Source organism: Mirounga angustirostris, unplaced genomic scaffold, assembly GCF_029215605.1.
Source record: "Mirounga angustirostris isolate CCGP_5_RB_7025 unplaced genomic scaffold, mMirAng1.0.hap1 SCAF_3, whole genome shotgun sequence".
In the NCBI taxonomy this organism is placed as follows: domain Eukaryota; kingdom Metazoa; phylum Chordata; class Mammalia; order Carnivora; family Phocidae; genus Mirounga; species Mirounga angustirostris.
In genome coordinates, this window is record NW_026991711.1 from 191,965,318 (window position 1) to 191,988,921 (window position 23,604).

At 53.1% G+C, this 23,604-nt stretch overlaps 1 protein-coding gene across 23 annotated transcripts in view; it reads left to right on the forward strand.

The window, feature by feature from the left end:
* The first annotated feature begins 2,658 nt into the window (after positions 1-2,658).
* The window catches only part of LRRFIP1 (LRR binding FLII interacting protein 1), a 143,492-nt gene continuing 122,546 nt past the window's right edge, over positions 2,659-23,604 (forward strand). For all 23 annotated transcript variants that reach the window (XM_064587338.1, XM_064587340.1, XM_064587341.1 and 20 more), the window contains exon 1: positions 2,659-2,856. In XM_064587338.1, the coding sequence (XP_064443408.1) occupies positions 2,674-2,856 (183 nt within the window). In that variant the 5' untranslated portion in view covers positions 2,659-2,673. The remainder of the gene's footprint in view (positions 2,857-23,604) is intronic.

Consider the following 23,604-nt stretch of genomic DNA (forward strand, 5'->3'; position numbering starts at 1 on the left):
AAAGTGGCCTAATGTCTCTGCCCCCCTGCCCCGCCAAGCCCAGCAGGAGCAGCAACCACCATTCATTCTGGACCCAGGTCTTTGGGGCCAGGATCTGGAGGGACCATTTGTTAACTACCTGTGTGTCATGCCCTGAAATACCTCTTTACATGGACTGCCCCCCCACCCCCACAAAGCAGGCATTAGTATTTCCACTTAAAGGTGAACACTGATTCTAAAGGGACAACCAGCCAGTCTGAGAGCACATAGCCAGGGAGGAGGAAAAAGCACCTGGACTATGGTCTGGGAGGTCATGAGGTCATAGGACTGAGGATCAGCAACACTGGTTCTGACGACTCCCAAGGGGGGAAGATGAGGAGAGGTGGGGGATGAAATTCACCCCGATGTCTGAGAACACTGCCTAGGGACTGGGACTGTTTAGAAATACCTCTGGCCAGTCCGAGGGAGTGAGTCCTCTGTCTCTGGACGAAAGCCAATGGGGACAGTGAGTAGGAAGGCTGGAGACTGGACTTGGTTCCCAAGTTCGACCATACATTCCCATTATGATGAAGTAGCAGCACATCCAATCCCCAGTGAGGACAGAAGGATGAGTGAGACAGGGTCTGTCCCTGCCCCTCTCGTGTCAATAGACCGCTACGGAAGAATTTAAGTGCTGGAATAAAAAGTGGCTCAAAGTTCTGATGAAGAACGGTGAGGGAAGGAAGGGCAGCCTTGGGGAGTTGGGGAGGCTTCCTCTAGAAAGGAGATGTAGGAGGCTTTCATGGGGCTTGAGAAGAGGAGTTCTAGGTATCTCAGAGAAGTCCTGGGACAGCAGCGGCTATGTCTATGTCCTTTACGGTTATGCCCCAGTCTCCAGCATAGCACCTGCCAGGTAGCAGGTGTGGGTGAATGAATGAGTGAAGTAATGGGAATGAGAACCAGCCTGAGCAAAGACATAGAGTCACCGCAATGCGTCATGGTCTAGGGGAATGGTGAGCCACCTCCAGTAAGGCTAGAGGCAGAGCTAGAGATGATTTCCTCCAGCCAGGATTATGTCATCCAAGGGGTATGGGTCCTAAGTGGTGTAATATGGCGCAGGAGATTCAATCCACAGACGTTTCCTCAGTGCTACAATGCGTCAGGTGTGCGCAAGCTCTGGGAATATGGTAATGAACAAGGTCACAGCCCTAACACCCGCCTTGTCTGCCTGCTCCACCCAAGTCCGCTCAGGTGTGCTGAGTACCTGGATCGGCTCCAACCCCCCATCCCACCCCCCACCCCCACCCCGCCATGTCCTCTCACTGGCTTTCCCAAGCAATAAAACCTCATCAACTTTCCCTGCTACTGCAGAGTCCCCTTTCTGTTCCCTGCTTCATCCAGCTTCCTAGTTACTTCCTTAGAATCCAAACCAACCTGGTCACAGTCACTTGGTTAGAAATATACCAGAATGTTCACTGTACTTATCTGTGGGGCTCTGGTGGGGGTGGGAGAGGGATACAAGTGACTTCAGTATGGCCACCTCCCTCCCATTCTTCCCCAGCCCCATTAAAGATCTCCCCGCACCCCAAACATCCAAACATCCCAGTAACTTTGGGACGAGCATCTTTCCTCTTTTCTAATTCAGTAGTGACAGCTAACAGTTACTTGCATCATTACTGTGGCCAAGAAGGCAATGGCTTTGTAAACCTTATTTGATTCTCCAATTTATTTTAAAATCCACTTTTAGAGTGTAGAAGGTAAAGCTCAGGTAAGTTCATTCCTTCTTCAACAGCTGGAGACCCAGGAGTGAAGTGGTAAGTCACAGAGGACATGCAAGTGAAGAAGGAAACGCACGCATCTACACGATGATTCTGAACATGCTATGAAGCTCAGAAGGCTGGCCAAGGTCACAGTCTGGTAGCTGTGAGTGGATCTGAATGGCCCTGGGCCTGACCCCAGAGTTTGCCTCTGACCCCATCTGCAACTGCCTGACTCCAACTCATGGGGGGGGGGGGGGCCATCCTAGCCACATCCTTGCACTCACTCCCCCCTGCAAACCCTTCTCTGCAACGCCAATTCCCAGGAGCCTTCCAGCGCCCCAGCAGAGGTCCCAGCTCCACCGGCAGCCACTGCCCTGGAGCCGGTGGTCCACGACCACCCGCGGGGCTCACCCTCCAGTGCCGCCGCTCCGGCCCCCAGGCCTCCAGGCGCCTCTGAACCCTCGGCGGCCCCTCGCCCCCTCTACCCACCTGCTCCCGCAGCCCCCCGTCACCTCCGTGTCCTTGTGCCATCAACCCCCCGCCATCCCAAACCTCCCGCTGTCTCCACGTTTGGCGTCTCCGGGCGTCCCAGGCCCAGTCCCACCTGGCGTCCCCGCGCCCCCAGCCCCGGCGTCCCCGCAGGTCCCCGGTGCCAGGTCCTCGTGTCCCCTCCTCAGACGTCCCCGCGCCCCTGTCCACATCTTCTGGAGTCCCCGCAGGTCCCCGGCGCCCCAGCACCCGTGTCCCCCTGCTCCGACATGTCCCCCTGCCCCGGCCCCCGTGTCCCCTCTGCTCCGGCGTGCCGCCGCGCCCCCGCCCCCGCGTCTCCCGCTCCGACGTATCCCCGCGCCCCAGCCGCGCGGCCCCTCCACCCTCCGGCGTGTCGCCGCGCCCCCGGCCCTACGTGCCCCCCTCCGGCGTGTCCCCGCGTCCCCGGCCCGCGCCCGCTGACGCCATGACGCCGCGGCGGAGGGAGGGGCGGAGCGGGGCCGGGGCGGCCCGAGAGGGGCGCGAGCGGCGCGAGCGGCGGGCGGCGCGGCGGACGGACATGGGCACGCCGGGCTCGGGGCGCAGGCGGCTCCCCAACCGGGAGCGGCTGACGGCAGAGGACGACGCGCTGAACCAGATCGCGCGCGAGGTGGGCGGCCGGCGGGCGGCGGGCGAGCGGGGCGCCGCCGCAGCGGTCGCGCGTCGGTCGGTCGCTCTGTCCGTCCGCCAGCGGCGCGGGCGGGGGTGGGGCGGGGGTGGGGCGCGGGCCCGGCGGGATGTCGGCGGGCCAGACACCGGTCCTCCGGCCCCTGGGGACAGGCTGGGGACGTGACCCCCTCCCCCACGCCCCGGCTCCCTGGGGCCACTGTGTCCCCCTCCGGGAGCGGAGCTGGGATGGCGGCGCGGGGTGCGGGGGCCGCGGGGTCGGGGCGAGCGCCCCGCTTTGTGGTGCCGCTTGGTGGGGGTGGAGGAGGCCGCCCCCCGGAGGCCACATGGCCCTGGCGAAATGGCCTGTTTCTTGTCTGTGACCATGGGTCATCGACTGTCACGCAGGTGCAGCTTGGGCATGAGCTTGGGGTCACTGTGAATCTTGTTTCTGGAGGGAGCCTGAGAAACGGGTCCAGGCGCACTGAGGGGCTTTCATCCAAGTTTTCTGGGCAGTTTATTTGAAAGATTGGTGCTGAACTTTAAGCGTGGCAAATTAAAGGAGCACTGTGTGCGCACTGGACAAGTGCCTTTCCCTCTAAGGATCCAGCCTTCAGGTGGAATAAACCGGTGACAAGGGAAAGTTGACGCCGGGATTGGCCGCGGCAGCTCCCTGGGGAAGGGGAGCCCGTCGGGCCCCAGGAACAAAGGAGGCCTGATTTTTCTCACATACCCTCTTGGACCTTTCCAGTGTCCCGTTTGTGTGTTAACTATACAGATGCAGCTCATCCCTCCTTGTGAGCTCCCTTCCGTGTTCGATATGATGTGGAGTTCTTCTGCATACCACGCTGTCCTCAGGTGGAAAAACTTCCAGGCCATTTAGGCTGTGGGCTCTGGTTGCGTCATTCAGCTGTTTACTGAGGTCCACTCTATAACCAGTTCATAGGTGTTTTTAGTTGCAAATACTAGATTTTGCTTTTATGGACATAGGGCTGTCAATCAGTATTTGTTGAATATTGAAATGGGTAAAGACTTCGGTTTTTCTCTGTATGAAAAGAAAAGGGCTTTCCAGGCAAACTCTCATACATCCCTTAAAACCCACTGCAGATTGGTGGCCTCTGTGAGACCTCCCCCATCACCCCAGGCAAAAGTCTCCCTGCCTCCATCTGGCTCCTCTAGCTCTTCTCCCTACACCTGGTGTGGGAGTCACCTCTTCTCAGCATAATTTGCTCACGCTGTAGAAGGTGACACCCAGGCAGCCGGTATCTTTCTCTTTTGTTTCCCCAGAGCTCCACAGTCAGGCATATAGTAGGTGCTCCGAAGTGTGTTGCGCTAATTAACAAAAGAAGTACCAGGACTTAAAGTACATTGGGCTAAATAAAGACATTGGCTAAATGTAGTAGCTTGAATATAATCCCCACTCCTGTGAGGACAGTCACTTAGGTATGAATTTGACCCTAAGACCAAACAGGTGTTCTCTGGGAGGACAGAGGTGACGGATGATCCCTGGGCCTCGTCTTTCTGTCGGTGCTTATGGACAAAGGAACAAGAAGAATGAGAGCTCCCAAAGTCTACCTCGTACCTACTGGTTTGGATCGGAAACAAAGGCTAGGGATGCTCCCTGGGTTGACATCCTTGAGGTCCCGAGGATTGGGAGCCCGTGGTCTTGTCCCCCAGCCAGGGAGATGGTAGTAGGCAGTGACAGATTCTGACTGGGGAGTCAGTCCTGGGCTATGAAAATGCACACACCTCATGGAGGAGCTATGCGATCCTGGGGAAGTGAGTCATTCAACCCCCCTGAGTGTCTGTTCTCTTGTCTCTAAAGTGCGGGAAATAAATCCCCCTTGGCAGTCAGGATTAAAGAAAATGACCAGCATCCATACAGTGAGTAACCAGGTAAATGTGAGCCTCAGCCACCTATCCTCCTGATAAAACCAACCACAGATTGGCTTGTTATAAGTGCTAAGTGGCAGGTATCTATAACGTTGGAGGGAGCAGGTGCAACATTTTATGTTTTACCACAAATTGAATTATATTTCCCAACTGTAAAAATTAGAATCACGATTGAAATGGCAAGTATCTGTTCACCATCGAGTTCTTGAGTTCTTATAAAAATTAACAAAATTGTCTTAAGTTTAGTACCTTCTTATTTGTTCATTGGTTCAGCAGATGCATGCCGTGCTCTCCAAACACCTGGGCTAGGGAGACTGGGATTCAGAGATGGACCTGAAGAGGATCCACCCATGAAGAGTTGGGTCAGAAAGGGGTCTGACCTGTAGATCAGTAAGAGAGCAGAAGATAGGAAGAGATCTGATAGTAAAAGGCCATGGATATTGTGCCCTGAAAGTTTGGAAATGAGAGAGTTCCAGTTTATTGAGGGGACTAGGAATGGCAATCAGAAGTGGCTTCCTGGAGGAAGTGACATTTTGAGTTATTTTGAAGTGACAGAAACGCTGACCTGGACTGGCCTCCACAAGGGGAAATATGTTGGCTGGAGCATGGATTCTTGGCCACCAGCCCTGCCAGCGGCTGCTTCCCTCCATAGCACCTTGCAGCTGGTTCTGCTGCGCTGTCCTCTCTGGGTGGCCTCACCTTCAGGCTGACATGCGTCTGCCGTGTTCCCACACTGCCCTCCATGAGCCCACACCCAGTCTCTCTCTTGAGAGCTAGAAGTATCTTCCCTGACAAATCTCCACGCGGCTCCCTGGCTACCCCCCGAGTCTAACTGTGAGCGGGACTGTTGACTCAGCTGCCCACAGCAGTCCCTGGGCCGGGTGTGCAGGGCCCGGGGAGTCCTACCTTGTGACCCGTCAGGCCCATCCTGGAAGAGGGGGAAGTTGGCTGTTGCCTCTGAAGCCCTTGGGGAGGTGAGGGGGACTCAATGAAAACTGGGGACTGTTTCAGAAGGTGGCAGGGGGTGGGTGGACATGGGTCAGGTGTCCGGGAAGGCGCCCTCTAGAGAATAAGCAGAGCCTTCTGGGCTGGGGTGACCTGGGGCCCACGGGCAGGGTCACCGGGCAGGAGGGAGAGAGGGTAGGCAGGGCTGGGAGGGGAGCTCAGCTGCCCCTGAGGAGGGCTCGAGAAGCACGCCCTGACCGGTGGAAGCTGACACAGTCCTGTTTCTGCAGTTACGCTGTGGTTTAACGCGAAGCCAGTTTTTAGTAAATGGACTTGTAACTTGAAAACACTGTAGATGCATTAGCACAGATCCTCGCTTCTGAGGTGGAATTCGGGCAAGATGTTGTCAGGAAGAAGGTCCAGTAAGCACTTGGAAACGCTCATCGCCGCTGAAGGCGTGAGCAGTGTTTCTCACACCCTGGGGAAAGGTGTTTTGAAAGCAGATATATTTTTCTCTCCCGCCGTGTTTAACATTCGGCTCAAGATTTTTGGTGGCATCCCAGATTGCTCATTCAGCGCTCGGCCACCGAGGGAGATGAGCCTGCTCTCTGAGGCCTGAGGCAATTCAGAGTATTCCTCTCAAATGGAGAGACAACAGCATTTTAACAAATAGTGCTCACACACAGGCTGTCTTAGGAACGAACTTGCGGGCCCTTTCCCGGTGGTGTGAGTGAGTCGTGCCCTGTGGCCACACGGGTCCTGGTCCGATGCCCTTCCCTGCTCACAGCACAGTGCCCTCCCCGCGACGGTCCCCACGGCCGCCTCTCCAAGACCCACCCGCTGCGAGGCGGTCCCTTGGGCGCCGATGGTGCCCACCCAGCTCCCCGCTGTGAGCGGGTGCTGACTCCCTGGGCTGTGAGCGCCCGTGGCCACCCAGGAGTCGCTGTGGGGGAGGGGTGTGACCCCAGCCCCACCCCCGCCCCCCGGGCAGCCTGCAGCTGTTGCCTGAGGGGTGTGAGGATATAAAATGTCCCCTCCGCTCGCTCCCAGTTGGAACCCACTCTGGTGCCATTCGGGCTCCAGAGCTCCTGTGGGATGGGGCTGAGGGCGCACTCCAGCGGAGGCCCCCTCCTGCCCCTGCCCCCGCTGTCCCCTCACCCCTCTTCTGCGGGCGTGCTCCCCGGACATAGAGCCACAGACACATCCCTGCCTCAGGCTCTGCCCCTGGGGACCCCGACTTCGGACGACCCCGTGCTTCATTCTGGGTGGTCCTGTACCTACAGGACATTCTCATCCCCAAACCCCTTTCATGTTGCCCCTCACCGCACCCTTCCCAAATAGCCGTCACAGGCCAGCTTGGCTTGAGGGACCCGTCTCCTTTCTCCTCAAGCCTCGAGGCATCTGTGGGCCCAGCTGGCCTCGCTCTGGCTCCCGGCAGATCCGGCGCCTCTGGGGTCGCGCAGCCCAGGAGGGAGCCCACAGCTGGCATGACGCCCACTCCTGGTGCCCCGGCACCGCCGCCTGCCGTCAGTGAGAGGACAGAGAGCAGCATTCACCCGCGCGGGCCCTTGCTGCTACGGCTGAGCTGTCCCCCTCAGGCCTTAGCTGCAGGTGAAGTTGCTTTTCTGAGGTGGGCCGCCAGCTCGAAACGTGGCGGCCACGGCCTGGATGGTGTCCTCGGGTGTGGTCAGTGGCTTGCGAGCGGGGACACTGTCGCGCCCCCTTCTTCCCGGGAGTGGGGAGGGGTGAGGGGAGTCAGACGCCGAGCACTGTGGCAAGAGCTGTCCTGCCCCCAGTTCTAACACAGTCAGGCCCTCCCCGAGCTCACCTCCCCAGGACAGACTTCGCACAGCCTGGTGCGCCATCATGAGCGCCGGGAAGGTGACGACAAAGGCGCTCACGGCGGGTGTCTCGCACGGAGCCTGGGCCGGGGGGCAGCTGCACGCGGCGCCGGTGACCTTGGGCCGTCTCGGGGATTCCCAAAAAGATGGTTCTGGTGGGGGTGGAATCAGAAGCTCAGCTGTGGACAGTCCTGCGGTGGCCATGGCGTGCGGGCCCCGCCCCATGGCTATTTCTGTCCGTCTCCCTGTCCCCCTTCTGGGTGACCCTCATGATTCACTGGTTTCGTGGCTGGGGCTGTGATTTGTATGCGGGTGGCCTGCAGAGGGGGCACGGTGGGTAGAAATCAGGGGACCTGTGTTCCAGTGGTGCCTGTCGCGCGTGAGCCTGGTCAGGGTACGGGGTTGGAAAGGGGGCACGTGCGAGCCGAGGTAGCTTCGGGGGCCTGTAGGGTGCCAGGCGCCCCCAGAAGCTTCCCCCCATAATTACATTAAGTCCCACCAGCGGAGCTGAGAGTATCTGTTTGACACAGAGAAGCGGGCTCACAGGTGCTCGGGACTTGCCCAGGGTAACCGAGAAGGTGCCCGTTCAGCACCCAGGCTGCTGCCACTTCCTGGACCAGCTCTTGGCTCCATCCAGAGCCCAGCTACCGGCCCTGTCCTGCAGTCAAGCCGACTTGCTTCCCATCTCTGGGACTGTTGTCCCCAGCTGACCTCTGGCCACCGGGCTTGACGGTTCATGGGAAAGCTGACACTCGTCTGTCCTTGCTACGTCTCTCCCTGTTTTTGGTTTTTTTTTTTCCATTCTCTCGACTTGTAAAATGTAATGTTTATTTAACTGAGGTAATACGTGTTTTTACCCTTGTCCCACATTCTCAGGCCATTCTCCACAGAGCAGCTGGGTGATCCTTTAAAATATGTCAGCTCATGTCGCCTCTCTAATTAAACCTCTCCAGCAGCTTCTCATATCACTGCACAAAGGCCAAGTTCTTAATGGCCTGACAAGACCCTGAACGATCTGGCAATTAGCTCCGTGTTTATAAATAATACACGTGCGTACTCTATTGATCGCCCGAGTGTAGCCACGGACCGCTGGGAGGTCCTGGCTGGGACGATGGGGCCCCGCTCAGGCCCTCCCCCACTTCTGTCTCTTGTCATCTGCACACCACAGTAATGTTGTAGTAGAACCACAGACCGGTACAGGGTATGGTGCTAGGAGGGTCAGATTCCCGGGTTCAGACCCTGGTCCCGCCATGTGCTCTGTGACCTCGGGCAAGTTGCTTCACCGCTTTGTGCCTCAGTTGTCCCGTAGGTAAGATGGGAAAGTTTTGAGTGCACTTCCCACGGGTGTTTATGAGGGTAAATGAGCTCTTTCGTGGAAAGACCCCAGCACGAGGACGGGTGCCTTGTCAAGGCAGGTGGTGACGGGGACGTCACACGGGGTGTGGCTACGGAGTCCAGAAGCACGCCCTGACGTTTCTGTCCTTGGACAGACAGCATTCTGCCTTTCCTGGAGTTCATGACTTATATATATATTTTTTCCTAATTGCTCTTCTGTCTACATATCGGTCACATCCAGTTCTTCAAAAACTTTTCAACAGGACCCCTCACAGTACTATTTCCTGCGTGATTCAGCAAACCAGACAGCCTACCATTTCCCCTTCGTCCCCTCCTGGATATGGACCACTGGGGACGTCTGTCCTCTAGACCCTCTCCGGACTTCAGCTGTCCTTCCCTTTGCCACCATTCTGAGAGTTCCCCACTTTTCTGTCGTTGTTGGAGCCCTCTTTGTCAGATTCTATATCGTCTTCTTCCTCGGATTACTCTCTCATTTTGCTGGAACATGTCCTTCAGTAGCTTCCTGAGAAAGAGTGCCTTTTCCAAGTGTTTGCATGTCTGAAAATGTCTTTATTCTACCCTCATACTTGATTGATAGTTTGGCTGACTATAGTGTTCTAGGTTAAAAATAATTTTCCAAAGAACGACAAAGATTTCTATGCATTCTTTGAAATGATTTCCAGCATGTATTATTGACTGAAAGAAGCAAGGTGCAGAAAACAAAACTCGCGTGCTGTCCCTTTTGTGAGAAAGGCATTGATTTGTCTGCATTTGTGCAAAGAAACCTTGGGAGAGTGTGGGGTGTGAGTGGAAGCAGATTCATCAAGTGTCACTTTTCATGCTCTTTGGATATTTTTTTAAGATTTATTTATTTATTTTAGAGAAAGAGAGCGAGGGACGGAGGGGCAGGGGGAGAGAGAGAATTTCAAACACACTCCCTGCTGAGCGTGGAGCTCTATTTCACGAAACTGAGATCACGACCTAAGCAGAAATCAAGAGTAGGATGCTCAAGCAACTGAGCCACCCAGGAGCCCTGATGCTCTTTGGATATTGAGCCATGTGACTGAATTGCGTCTTCAATAAAATAAACTAACAGTGATCAAGAAAGTAAAATTTAAAGCTATTTTCTACCACAATTTTAAGGCATTTTTTTCCACTTTATTCCAGCCTTCAGGATTGCTTTGAGAATTTTGATGCATTGTGTATCTTGTATAATCTCTGCTTTTACTCTCTAGTAGCTCTTAGGGCCTTCTCTTGATCTTTTGGATGGGTTATTTTCCATTTATTGAGCATTCATTGGGGTCATTGGGTCCGAAAACATGTATCCTAAAGTTCTGGGAAATTTTCTGAATTTTCCCCTCCCCACCATTTCCTCTGCTCTCTTTTATAGCATTTCTTTTGCTGGGAATAACTTTCTTTTCATTCCAGTTCTCTAAATTTCTTCTCTTGGTGATGCTTTACAGGAGATAACTCACCTTTATCTTCCACACCTTCTGCTAAACTTACCTGTTCTGTATTTAATTTCTAAAAGGTGGGGGGTTTTTTTGGTTGTTGTGCTTTGTTCCTTTTTTCTGGCATTCTCTCTGATTCACGAATGTGGTTCCTTTTCTTGTCATTCTGAGGATATTAATTTGTTGTTGTTGTTTTCTCCAAAACTTTTGCCCCCTGTACAATGGTCTGTTTCTTTTTGTCCTTTGTCTGCGGCAGCCTCTGTCTTTCATCTTGACCTCTCCCAGGTGCGTGGTGATCCTCGGCTGTCCATTCAGCTCTGAGAATGAGGCACTAAAACACTATGAGAACAATTTGGTCAAAGGCCAGGAGGGGAGGTGCCACAGGATGCAAGCAGGACGGCACCAGGGGTGCATTAGGGTGGCTCAAGTGCTGGTACATTCACTACCTCCTCAGGGGACAGGCACACAGCTTGGATCTGAACCCAGGTCCCCCATCTGCCAGGTCAATGCCCTGGACTGCTTCAGTGTTGGAAGGGAATATTGCTTAATGCTAGCAAGCCAAACCTCTCTAATTTGGTGCCTACAGATAGAATTCTATTTTCGCTTAAGGGAGTGGTGGGATTGAGAAGACTGCCAAAAATTAATCTGAGATTTATACCAGCACAAAATAATCTCTAATGTCCATACAGCCCAGACAAGGGAACCGGTCATTATGATATTCTTTCATTGAGAGGGAATAGAATATCAAATTAGGTGAGCAAACAAAGGGAGTTATAAAAAATAAAATTTTCATAGCTTCACGCATCAGGGATAATTCACTTATTTGTTAGGAAAATTCTCTAAGATCTGAGATATAAAACAAACATAAAATACCTGGAGAGTTTAGGTAGGCAGAATGTGATATGGTCTTGGCAGTGGGTAAACTCTCGGATCAGCAAGTATGTAAGAGCCAGAGCCGTTCGCTGGAGTATTATATTGCAGTGCTTCTACCCACTTCTTGGCTTGAGGGGGTAAATGAAAAATCACACAGTGGTCATGAGAATAGTTAAACCTAAAAGAACCAGGGGATCTAAAGTTTTTGTTTTGCTTTTAAGCTCCATCTCATAAGTTTACCCTTTTTTTTTTTTTTTACCATTCCCCTTGATTTATTTTTATTTTTCGCCTCCTTGTATGAGATCCCTTAGGCATAGGGGAGGATGGGGAGTTTTCCAGGTTGACAGAGAGATGGGATTTCCATGCTGACTGAACAGCTAACACGTCTCCACCCCGGATTCCCTAAGATACTGCTTTAAATGATCCCAGATATGTCTAAAACCTCCAGAATGGTGCTGGTTAGTAGGACCTTCGGCGGTGACGGCAGTCCTCTCCCTGCTGCATGTTGTGGTGGCCGCCAGCCCTGTGTGGCTGCAGAGCACCTGAGAAATGCATCTTAAATTTTTTTTTAAGATTTTATTTATTTACTTGAGAGAGAGCAAGCATGAGCAGGGGGAGGGGCAGAGGGAGAGAGAGAGAGAAAAACAGACTCCACGCTGAGCACAGAGCCCAGCACGGGGCTCGATCCCACAACACTGAGACCTGAGCTGAAATCAGGATCCAGACGCTCAACCGAGCACGGGGCCACCCAGGCGCCCCTTGCATCTTAAATTTTATTTAATTTTAATTCATTTAAATTTAAATAGCCACTTATGGCTCGTGGCCGCCAGATGGGCAGCCCCGCTTTAGAGCAATGATTTCTTCTTTGCTGAAATATGCCGTGACAGAGGTGTGTTCCGTCATCCAGAGCAGGGCCGAGTGTCAAAGGGAGGAGACCCAGTCCAGCCTGGGGACACGTGCGGTCCGTGGAAGGAGCACCATCAGCCTTCTGAAGTTGGGGGACCACAGGGGGTATCGTATCCGTGTATCTGAGCCTCCTTTCCTTTGTATTCCCCGGGGGGGTTCGGGTAATGGGCGGTGCCTGGGAAACGCAGTGCCGGCTGCCTGGTCCATGTGGGCGCTAACTGAACCCTGGGGTCCCCTGCCTCCTGGGGGCTGGGTCCACCTCCAGAGAGAGACCGCAGCACTGCCTGACTGGCCAGGATGTGCCCCAGGGGGGACAGTGCCCATGTGCAGGGGGCGGCCACGACCCTGGGACTGGCTAGATGGACGCCGAGTGAGCACATGGACCATGGCCACCTCAGCTCCACGTGCACCTTCAGGGTCCCGTGGCTTTCTTGGCATCCAGAGCACAGGTACAGCTGAGCATCGGGACAGGACAGGCCCTCTGTTTTCAACAGCACTTTTGCTTCTTGGCCTTGAATTTAAGAATCCAGAGTAAGCCACCAGACTTTTCTGGCTGCCTCGTCATCAGGCAGCCTGGCCTTGGGGCCTGTGGTCCACATGCTGGAGGCAGCGGGCCCCCCACCCAGGCCTTGTCCTGTAGGGTTTATCTCCGGGCTTCTCTGACCTCTCAGAAGGTCACAGGGGAGCGGTGGTCACGCGGCCTTCCTGTTACTCGTCCTGTGCGTCAGGGACTCCCAGCCTCCACACCGTGGACATTCGGAGGGATCCCTCTCTGCTGGGGGGCCGTCCTGTGCCTTGTAGGAGATTTAACAGCCTCCCTGGCTTCTACCCGAGAGTGACAACCGAAATGCTCCAGACATTGGCAGATGCTGCCGGGGACGAGAAGGCCCCATGGAGAAGCTCCCCTTCCCTTTTCCCACCACTGCACCACTCACCGTGGCCCCACAAATGGGACCTTTGTGCAGCTCTGTCCGTGGGCACAGCTGTTCCACTGCTGAGGGAGGAGGGAAACCTTATGGGGGAGGGGATGCTGGCAGCCCATCAGGACTCCAGAGCCCCCCCCGGAGCCCCTCAGATAAAAGGGGGCACGACAGCACATTTCCATAGGATTAAAAGTGTCCCCATATTTCCTAAAAAGTATGTTGCTTTTGCTGTTCACAGCTGAACTTCTTAAAATAGACCACTAGACTGTGGGTGGTCCTGTGCAGGGTCCCTGCCTGGTGCCCAGACGCTTGTCCCTGAGAAGGTGGCATGCAGACCACCTCTCCCTTCCCTCCCAGTGACAGAGTGTGAAAATGGGCGCTGTCCCAGCCCTCTCCTTCCCTCCGCCCTCTCCGTGGCTTTCTCAGCATCCAGAGCGCAGGTACAGCTGAGCATCGGGACAGGACAGGCCTGTCCTGGACAGGCCCTTGGCCCCAGGACATGTGTGTCCCCCTCAGGCTGCAGGGGTGAGACAGGAGTGACTTAACCATGACAATGTTCTGTGCCGGTCATATTCCCCTCCGTGGCTTAGACCCCTGGCTTCCATTGTGATGTGCAGTTTGTTAAGGAAAACATGCTGTGTACCCTCCCTCTCCATAACTGAAAATTCAGCTTTAGGATTCCTTTTGGCTTAATAGATCTTTTTTGCTTGGATTTTTTTTTGGGGGGGGGGGGGTTTAGTGTGTGAACAATGTCACTATTTTAGTGTATTCTTTCTTTCCTAAACATTTTTCCAACTTCTCCTAAATAGAACATGGTGGTTCATAATTATATAGAGTGGAGGACAGAGTGGGGGCATTGCCTTGCAGTTTGGCAGGCCATACCCTAGACTGTCTGATTACTGGCTTGTTAAAATGATGTCACATAGAAAAGTGAAACAGGTAAGAGCATCACATATGTTAAAAACTAAAATCCAACGGAGTAAATGTGAAGACCTGATCGGCTTCATTCAGTGATCCATGAATGGGCAGCATCCCGTCTAGAAGTAAAGGGAGCCCCTCGGAGCGGAAGGAAATGAAGTCTTGTCTGGGCCAGAGGGGCAGGGAAAGGAAGTCTCTGGCGAAGAGTGGATTGTTTCAGTCAAGACCTCCTCCGTGTGGGGACGGCAGGGAACTGGCTGGCCGGTCACCTCCCTGGTAACTCCAGCCTGACCGGCTGAGGTTACACTCCTGGGAGGGGCTGAAGCTGCAGTTAGGTGGGGTTCTAAGTCTTGGTTTGCCGACGTGGGGCTTAGCACAAGTGACTCCATTTTGGGCCTGTTGTCTCTTTTTTGATGCACGTAATAATATGCCATCGATGATACAGTTATAACTAATTCTGTTTATCCAGTTTTATATCCAGCTTTTTAAAATTCTGAGTTACTGGATTTCACAGACACCATCAGGCCTCCTTCCTTACTCCTGTGCTGTGTTTGCTGTGGATGGTTTATCTCTTCAGGAGACATAGAAGCAGGCCAACTCTGCTGCTCAGGGGCTCTGGGACGTGGGCCTTCGCTGGCTTGAAGCTTCAGTTCCTCGCTGTAGGATGAAGACGGGGTGGCTGGGGGCCTCGTGAGATGAGGCACGTCGGTTGCCGAGGTCTGGGCCTCCTCTGGGAGCGCTCAGTCCCCTCCACCCTCACCCGGCTGGCTCTGCCTTCTCCTGGAAAGTCTCAGGCCTGCGCAGCTCCCACATGGGGCCTGAGGTGACAGTACGGTCCCCTGCTCCTTCGCCTCCTGTCACACTTCTATCCTCTGGGCCGCGCTTTCCTTTTTTTTTTTTTTAAAGGATTTTATTTATTTATTTGAGAGAGAGAATGAGATAGAGAGAGCACAAGAGGGGGGAGCGGGAGAGGGAGAAGCAGACTCCCCGCCGAGCAGGGAGCCCGATGCGGGACTCGATCCCGGGACTCCAGGATCACGACCTGAGCCGAAGGCAGTCGCTTAACCGACTGAGCCACCCAGGCGCCCTGGGCCGCGCTTTCCTTTAGCAGCTCCAGTCTCCAGGCAGAGGGGGACGCTCTCGGGGGCTGCGCCAGGCCCCGTGGCCGGGGGACCCCCGAGCCCAGCATGTAGGAGCCACTTGAAAACCACCTGCTGAGTGAATGCAGGTCGAAGCAGAAAGGGAAATTCCTCGGCAGTGTGGTGGTGACTGGTCTTCGTACTGATACGAAAACCTTTGAATGTGGGATTTTTCTTCCAAGTGGTTGGAGATACTTTTGTCAGAATTCACGCATGGATCACATGGAGTGGCTTCCACTGACGACCCTTTCTAACTCCTGAAACCTCATCCACTGTCACAAGAGATCAGGAGATAGAATCGTTCCGTCTTCATACCGACAACCTCGTCAGAATTCATCAGCAAAAGGCCAATACCACCCACAAACCACAGTTGTCCCGGATGTCACGCCGACCTATGCGGCCGGGGCCGGGGCTGTGTTAGTTGCTTTTGGGTTTCCCTTGGCACGATGGCTACTTTCGGTAATGGATGGCAGTGTGGGGAAGCCTAAAAAAAAAAAACCAGGGAAATAAATTTTCCTCCTGATTCCCATGATGAGAGATATTTTGCACACCCTTAAGAAAATACAGCCTAGAGGGTCAGGGTTGGACTCTCAGTCAGAAGACCTGGGTCTGAGGCCTGGGGTCACCATTTACTGCTTTTGCCACCTTGGACAAGCCACGTGGCCCCTCGGTGTTCCCACCCGTAAAGTGGCGGTGATGATTTGGGGTTGTGAGGACCAGATGAGGGGATACACACACGATGCTTGGGACAGGGACTCCTGCCACTCACCAAGGCGCCCATGTCTCCTCACACAACCCCCTCTGAGACAAGGCAGGGGGTCATTCTGGCCACCGACTGTGTGTGTTCAGTGGCCCCCTGCCTGTCACCCACCCACATTTACAGAGATCCAGACTGACAGACAGAGGCTTGGCTCCCGCCCTCAGCTCCAGGCCCTGCTCCAGGCTCCAGGCTTCGGTTCTAGGTTCTAGGCTCTGGGCTCTACTGCAGGCTTCAGGCTCCAGCTCCAGGCCCTACTCCAGGCTTCGGTTCTAGGTTTTAGGCTCTGGGCTCTACTCCAGGCTCCAGGCTCCAGGCTCCAGGCTCCAGGCTCTGAGCTGCCTGACTAGGGAAGTGGGTGGGGGTCGGGTGCCCAGAGACAAGCCCCGCTCAGTTGGCCTCCTTAACCATAAGGAGAGATACCACCTGCTGCCTGTCTCACAGCATTTGCATGAGGCACAAGTGAGAAAATAGTTGAGATCATGCACGCAGAGCCTCAAGGGCTTTGCAAATGTAAGGTGGCAGTGGTATTACTGTCAGAAAAGTGTAGAAAAGATTCTTAACACTTAGATGTTTTGTGCTGGTTTGTAGCTGCTTCTGAACTTGGAGCAGATTAACCTCAGGAGCTGTGCATTTTTCTTTACGCAGAGCACTCTCTATTTCTTTTTTGGTGGTGTGTTGCTTTCTTCTAAAAGTAGGGGAGGAAGCAGGTGCAAGCCTAGTGTGGGAGTCAGGGAAGGTGGGAGGTAGAGTTGTTGGGGGGGAAGGCAGGAGCCGCTATCCGCAGGCAGTCCTTCTCTGGGCCTCCAGACCCCTGATTCTTTCAGGTCCTTGTGGAGGCAAGGAGGAAACAGACTGGGGTCACCATCACCATGACGACCACAGACCCCCCACATTCCAGGCTCTTCAGGGAGGGCTGGGGGGGCAGCAAGGGCCCAGGCCTTCTCCAGCCTTCACTGAAATCTCTTCATGCCTCAGTTTCCCTGTGGTCTGACCCAGTGTGCAGCCCGCATTGTGCTGGAAGGCATAAGTGTGACAAGACCCCATCCATGGGAGAGCAGCTTCTATTCTTTGTACTTTCAGAATCCTGTCCCTTACAAAAGGGCATCGCTGAATCAAGCCTTTCCTCAAGAGCAAAGGAAGACCCTGGACTCTTCAACCTTTATTTGGACGTTGCAGTAAATGGCGTCTATTTGGCTCTGTGCCTTCTCTTGCTAACCACTGGTCCCTCATGGGGTGGAATCAGGGCAGCGTATCACCTAGATGGTTCTAGTCACTCAGATAGGGACGTTTCCAGTAGCCTCTCTGAAGTAAGGTGGCTGTTGAGTTACTTGACCAACTTTGAGAAAACAAAGCACGTTGGGCTGGAATTGAAGGCAGTTGATTGTACCTCAGATCAATGGTCCTCAAAATGGGGCCTCCGGACACAGTGCCCACAGCACTCGGAAGGCGTTAGAAATGCTGCTTCTCGGCATCCATCCCACTGCACCAGAGCCCTGGGGGCGAGCCGGGCCATCTGTGCTCGGAAGAGCCCCCCGGGGGTTCTGATGCACGCTGAAGATTAAGAGGGGCGCCGTACGCCAGCTGATGCTACTGCTGGGTCTGCTTCCAGAGCTCGGGAACGGCCGTGACGCTAGTGTTCCTGTTTGAACAGTGTGGCTTTCTCCTGCTCACATGCCTGGGGACTGGATGACTCATTCCAGTCACAAATATGAGTGTTGTCATGCCCTTCCGGCTGGCGAGGCTGCCATGGAGGAGCTCCCCTCCTGAGAGGCCTCCCCCCTCCCCAGACAAGAGCCCGGAGTAGCCGCCCCCCACCCCGAAGGGTGAGTGAGCAAGCAGAGAGATGGATGGACGACGGACGGACGGACAGACAGACAGCATTAGCCTGACTTCAGTCACATTGGACAGTTCAGTTTCTTCTGAGAGTAGAGCAAGATTTCAGCGATCATCAGTGGTCACCTATGTGCAAATGAGATTTAGCAGAAAGCCATGGCGGGCAGATCTGGCTCGGCCAGGCGTCGAGTCTCTGAAGTGTGCATTTTGGGGCTAGCATAGTGAGCACCCCTGTCTCCCTTTCACGTAACAGGACCTAGAAGGAGCAGTCGAGCAGACGGCTTTCTGACCCCCCTCCGGATTATCTGATAATTGCTCCCTCTTTCCAGCTCCTTGTTTTGTGACCTTTTCTTTCTTGTGCTTCTCCAGTGACTTTTTGTGCTATGTGTGCACTTGGAAAAAATCTCTGAACGATCCTGGGGATGGGGCTTTGATTTCGTTGGACGGCCTGTGGATGATCGGGTTGCGCCGCACGTTGCCAGCACAGTGAGCTTGCGTTCCCTAAAAAAGGCATGCACTGTGTCCAGGAAAACTCTCCTGAGGTTGATGGCACGCTACCAGGGGCTGAAGAAACTTGGACCGTGTTTGCAGAACATTCTATTGTGTGGCTTCCCTGTTGGGGCGCAGGGTTGGGACTGGAGGAAGTGAGGTGTATTAATATAGCCTGCCAGGTGCAATAAATAGCTATCTTTGCCTGACGTTAACCTCACGTAAGCGATGTGGTTCTAAAAAGCCCTGTGCACACCAGGAGTCACTGGAAACATCTGGAGGGGAATGGTTCTGGCCTGCGCATGAGAGACATCGAGAGCATGCAGGTGGATGTTTCTGTGAAACGTTCTCAATTTGGATTTGCCTAATTAGACTGAGCTTATGGATCTGGGGGGAGAATTTCATGGAGATGAAGGACCCTCTTGCTCACGTCATAGCAGGCAGCGCCGTGATGTCATCACTGACGACATTGACCTGGACCACTGGGCTAAGGAGGGGTTAGCTCTGTTCCCTGGAAGTGAGTCCCTACGTGCAGCCCCCACCCGGGGAGGGGACTTCAGCTCCCTGTCCTAAAAGAAGGTGTAACCCTAGGTTGAAATGTTCACCATAATTAGTAAATTTGAGAGGGATACTTTGAGGCTGTGCAAATGTCCTGTGCCACCCTGAAGTCCATCAGCGGATCAGTAATTCTTTGTGACATGTGGATGCGAAAAGCAGGTTATTTGGTGTGAGCAGTGAATGGGAGAGCCGGGATGGGGAAGCCCTCGAGCGTGTCGTGGTGTCATGGTGCCTGATCTTGGCCCAGCCCCATGGCCTTCACCTTTTCCCCTCACTGCTGGCATGCCAGCCAGCTCTCTGGGCCTCACGAGCATCCATACACGTGCCGCTCACTGCTGTGGATGCGGACGCCCCAAGCCTTCTTTCCGTGCTCCCAGAGCCCCTTCTCCTGCTTTCCACTGGCACTCCGGCTTTCACCTTATTGTGGCCGGGAGGGGTCATGCTCCTTCCCAGTGCAAACCAGATAGGCAGCAAAGATAATGCCTGTGAAATTTTTGGTTTTGGAGGGATGGGGAGAGGCTAAATGGTGGGTCATTTTTCGAATGAAGGTCTTGCATGATGAGTAGGAAGAGCAATGACTTTCTTCTTTACTCACTGTCACTTTTCATAATCTGGTCATTTATGGCCTCAGTTTCAGGAGAGAGCTCAATGTTTAACAACACAGGTTTGGCTTGGAAATGCTTTTTGATACGTGACGTTGACAAACGTCACGGTAGGGAACAGTCCTGTTAGCCGAAGTTGCTTTGCCAGTCAACCCCAGATAACTGCTATTCAGTGGATGGGGTTTTTTGCTCATTTTGTTTCCTGCTTTCATCAGAGAAGTCTGATGGGAAGAAGTGAAAATGCAGTATCTGTCTTCCAGAAAACACCTTAAATACGAGCATACCTCGGAGATACTGCGGGTTTGGTTCCAGACCGCAGCAGCAAAGCAAGTATCGTATTAAAGCGAGTCCAATCACGTTTGTGGTTTCCCAGTGCACATAATGGTTTTGTGTACACGATACTCTAGTCTGTTAATGCAGTAGTAATGCAATAGCATTTTTTTAAATATACACACCTTAATTAAAAAATACCTTACTGCTAAAAAATGCTAACCGTCATCTGAGCTCTCAGCGAGTCATAGTCCTTTCGCTGGAGGAGGTTCTTGCGTTGATGGTCGTGGCCGCTGATGGATCAGGGTGGTGGCTGCTGAAGGCCGGGGTGTCTGTGGCAGGTTCCTAAGATAAGACGGCAGTTTGCCGCATCGATTGACTTCCTTTCACGATTTCTCTGTCGCACGTGATGCTGTTTGATGGCATTTCACCTACAGGAGAACTTCCGCCGCTTTATCACCTAAGCGTCCGTAATGTCCTAAATCCTGTGTTGTCCCTTCAACGGTCTTCATGGCATCGTCACCAGGACTAGATTCTGTCTCAGAAAACCGCTTTCTTTGTTCATCCATAGGAAGCAACGCCTCACCCCTCACGTTTTATCACAAGATTGTCACAATTCAGTCCCATCTTCCGGCTCCACTTGTAATTCCAGTTCTCCTGCTGTTCCCAGCCCATCTGCAGTGGCTTCCTCACAGAAGGCTTGAACCCTCCATGTCATCCGTGAGGGCTGGAATCAGCTTCTTCCAAACTCTTATTAATGTTGATATTTTGACATCTTCCCATGAATCATGACTGTTTTAATATAAAACATATAGAATGGGGAATCCTTCCCAGAAGGTTTTCAGTTTACTTTGCCCAGATCCATCAGTGGAGCCACGATGACAGCTAGAGCCTCATGAAATGTATTTCTTAAATAATAAGACTTGAAAGTCAAAATGACTCCTTGATCCACGGGCTGCAGGATGGATGTTGTGTCGGCAGGAATGGAAACGACATTCGTCTCGTCCATCTCCATCAGAGCTCTTGGGTGACCCAGTACGTTGTCAGTGAGCAGTCATAGTTCGAAAGGAGTCTTTTTTTCTGAGCAGTAGGTCTCAACAGTGGGCTTAAAATATTCAGCAAACCATGTTGTACACAGATGTGCTATCATATTTATAGAGCACAAGCAGAGTAGATTTCCCATAATCCCAAAATCCCCAGGATTTTCAGAATGGTCAGTGAGCATTGGCTTTAAGTCAGCAGCTGCATGAGCCCCTAACAAGAGAGGCAGCCGGTCCTTTGAAGCTTTGACGCCAAGCACTGACCTCTCTCTAGCTGTCAAAGTCCTAGGTAACCTCTTCTTCCAACATAAGGCTGCTTCGTCTACAGGGAAAATCTGTTGTTTAGTGTAGCCACGTTCATTCGTTATCTCACTAGATCTGGACAACTTGCTGCAGCTTCTCCATCAGCACCTGCTGCTTCACCTTGTACTTGTATGTTATGGAGACTGACGACTGACTTCTCTCCTTAAACCTCCTGAACGAACCAACCTCTGCCAGCTTCCGACTTCTCTCCCGCAGCTTCTTCACCTCTCTCAGCCTTCACAGAATTGAAGAGAGTCAGGGCCTTGCTCTGGATTGGGCTTTGGCTTAAGGGAATGTTGATCTTCTATCCAGACCATGAGAACTTTCTCCACATCAGCAATAAGCCTGTTTTGCTTTCTTCTCAACCGTGTGTTCACTGGCATGACCCTTCTAATTTCCCTAAGAACTTCTCTTTTGCATTCACAACTGGGAGGACTGTTTGGTGCAAGAGGTCTAGCCTTTGACCTGTCTCAGTTTTGACATGCCTGCCTCAGTAAGTGTCATCATTTCTAGCCTTTGATTGAAAGTGAGAGATATGTGGGCACCTGGGTGGCTCAGTTGGTTAAGCGACTGCCTTCGGCTCAGGTCATGATCCTGGAGTCCCGGGATCGAGTCCCGCATCAGGCTCCCTGCTCAGCAGGGACTCTGCTTCTCCCTCTGACCCTCCCCCCTCTCGTGCTCTCTCTCTATCTCATTCTCTCTCAAATGAATAAATAAAATCTTTAAAAAAATAAAAAATTTAAAAAATTTAAAAAAAAGAAAGTGAGAGATATGTAACTCTTCCTTTCACTTCATCACTTAGAGGCCATTGCAGGGTTAGTAACCGACCTAATTTCAGTATTGTTGTGGCTCAGGGAACAGGGAGCCCGAGGAGAGGGAGAGGGATGGGGAACGGCCAGTGGGTGGAGCAGTGAGGACACGCACGACATTTATTGGTCATGTTTGTTGTCTTCTATGGGTGCCACTCATGTGCCCAAAACGATTGCAGCAGTAACATCAAAGATCACTGAGCACAGATCATCATAACGAATATAGTGAACAAGTTTGAAATATTGCAAAAATTACCAAGTGAGCAAATGCTATTGGAAAAATGGGGCCAGGAGACTTGCTTGGCACTGGATTGCCACAAATCTTCCATTTGTAAAAACTACAGTATCTGTGATGCACAATAAAGCAAAGCACAATAAAATGAGGTATGCCTATAATGGTGGGTGATAGAACGTGAGAGAGATTGAAGAAAACACAGACCCGACCATTAAAGACAGAATGTCGGGATTGCAGAGACTTATAAACCTCTCCGTAGAAAGTGTCAACACTAAATCATGCACAGCCGTGTTGGTGGGATTCTGAGGAGCACCAGGAATTGCATAAGTGCTGGTCTAGGTCGTTCTTCCCTCCTGTCCCCACCCCTACTTGATCATTCATGTGGGCACCCTTGATGATAAGATCACAATAACAACAGACCAGTGGCGTCAGCAGTGAGAACATGCTGGGTGGTTTGTACCCTTCGTACTCACTAAACCTTCACATGAAGTAGTGCGTCCACGGAATGTTTAGGTGCCCCCAAATTCCTATGCGGAAGCTCTAATCTCTAGTGTGGCTGTATTTGGAGATGGGGTCTCCACAGAAGTAATTCCGTCTAGAAGAGGTCATGAAGGTGAGGCCCTGATCCAGTAAGATTCGTGTCCTTGTCAGAAGACACCCCAGGAAGCGATCTCCCACTGTGTGTGCACAAAGGACCACGCGAGCAGGGAGGTGGTTGTCTACAAGCCAGGAGAAGAGCCCTCACCAGAAACCACACTTGCTGGCACCTTGATCTTGGATTTCTAGGCTCCAAACCGTTGTGTAAGCCGCCCAGGGGGTGGCATTTTGGTATAGCTGCTGGTGCAGACTATGACAGGTAGATGCAGGCGGGATGTTATTCCCACCTTAAAAGGGAAGAAACGGTCATAGAAAGGAGCAGTGACTTGCCGGGGTCATTTATTATCGATCTGCCCACTTGGCATCACATGGCTTTTCCATGGTTGACCTTTTCTCTCTGAATTCCCTGCGTCATCAGGATAGGCTAGGTTATGATGTGGGAGCAAACACCCCCAATCTCAGAGGCCTGCAGGGGCACAGGTTTCTCTCTTGCTCACTCATGAGACGCCCATCACAGGTCTGTGGGGCCTCGCGGGCTCACCGCCGGGTGACTCCCTCTGCAAGGACTTCAGCACGGCAGGGACAGAGGCCACTGACTTGTTCACTGGCTCTCGGCCTTTCCACCCCACGTGACACGCCATTTCCAGGCGCAGATGGCGGAGGGTGCCAGACCCGCTCCTCGAGCCAACGTGAGGCATCTGTACAAAGTAGAAAGGGAAGGAGACCCACCTGCCAGGTGCAGGGCCAGACGGGAGAAAGCACCCCTCCCCTTAGATGGGGCAGCCCCCGAAGGGGGTGTATGGGATTCAGGAGCAGGGGCTGGATTTCACCCCATGGGCCCCAGAGCCTGGTGCTGCCATGAGGGGAAGCCAGCTGGACTTTCCTCTAGCCCCTCCGCCGGCTTTCCATTAGCATGGACTCTCCTGGGTCCTGCCTGCAGCTGAGGTGGTGGTAGGTTTGCCTTACAAACGATTATGCCTTCATGGGTATTTCCGTGAGAAGCTGGGGTCGCTGGCAACACTGCATTTCACA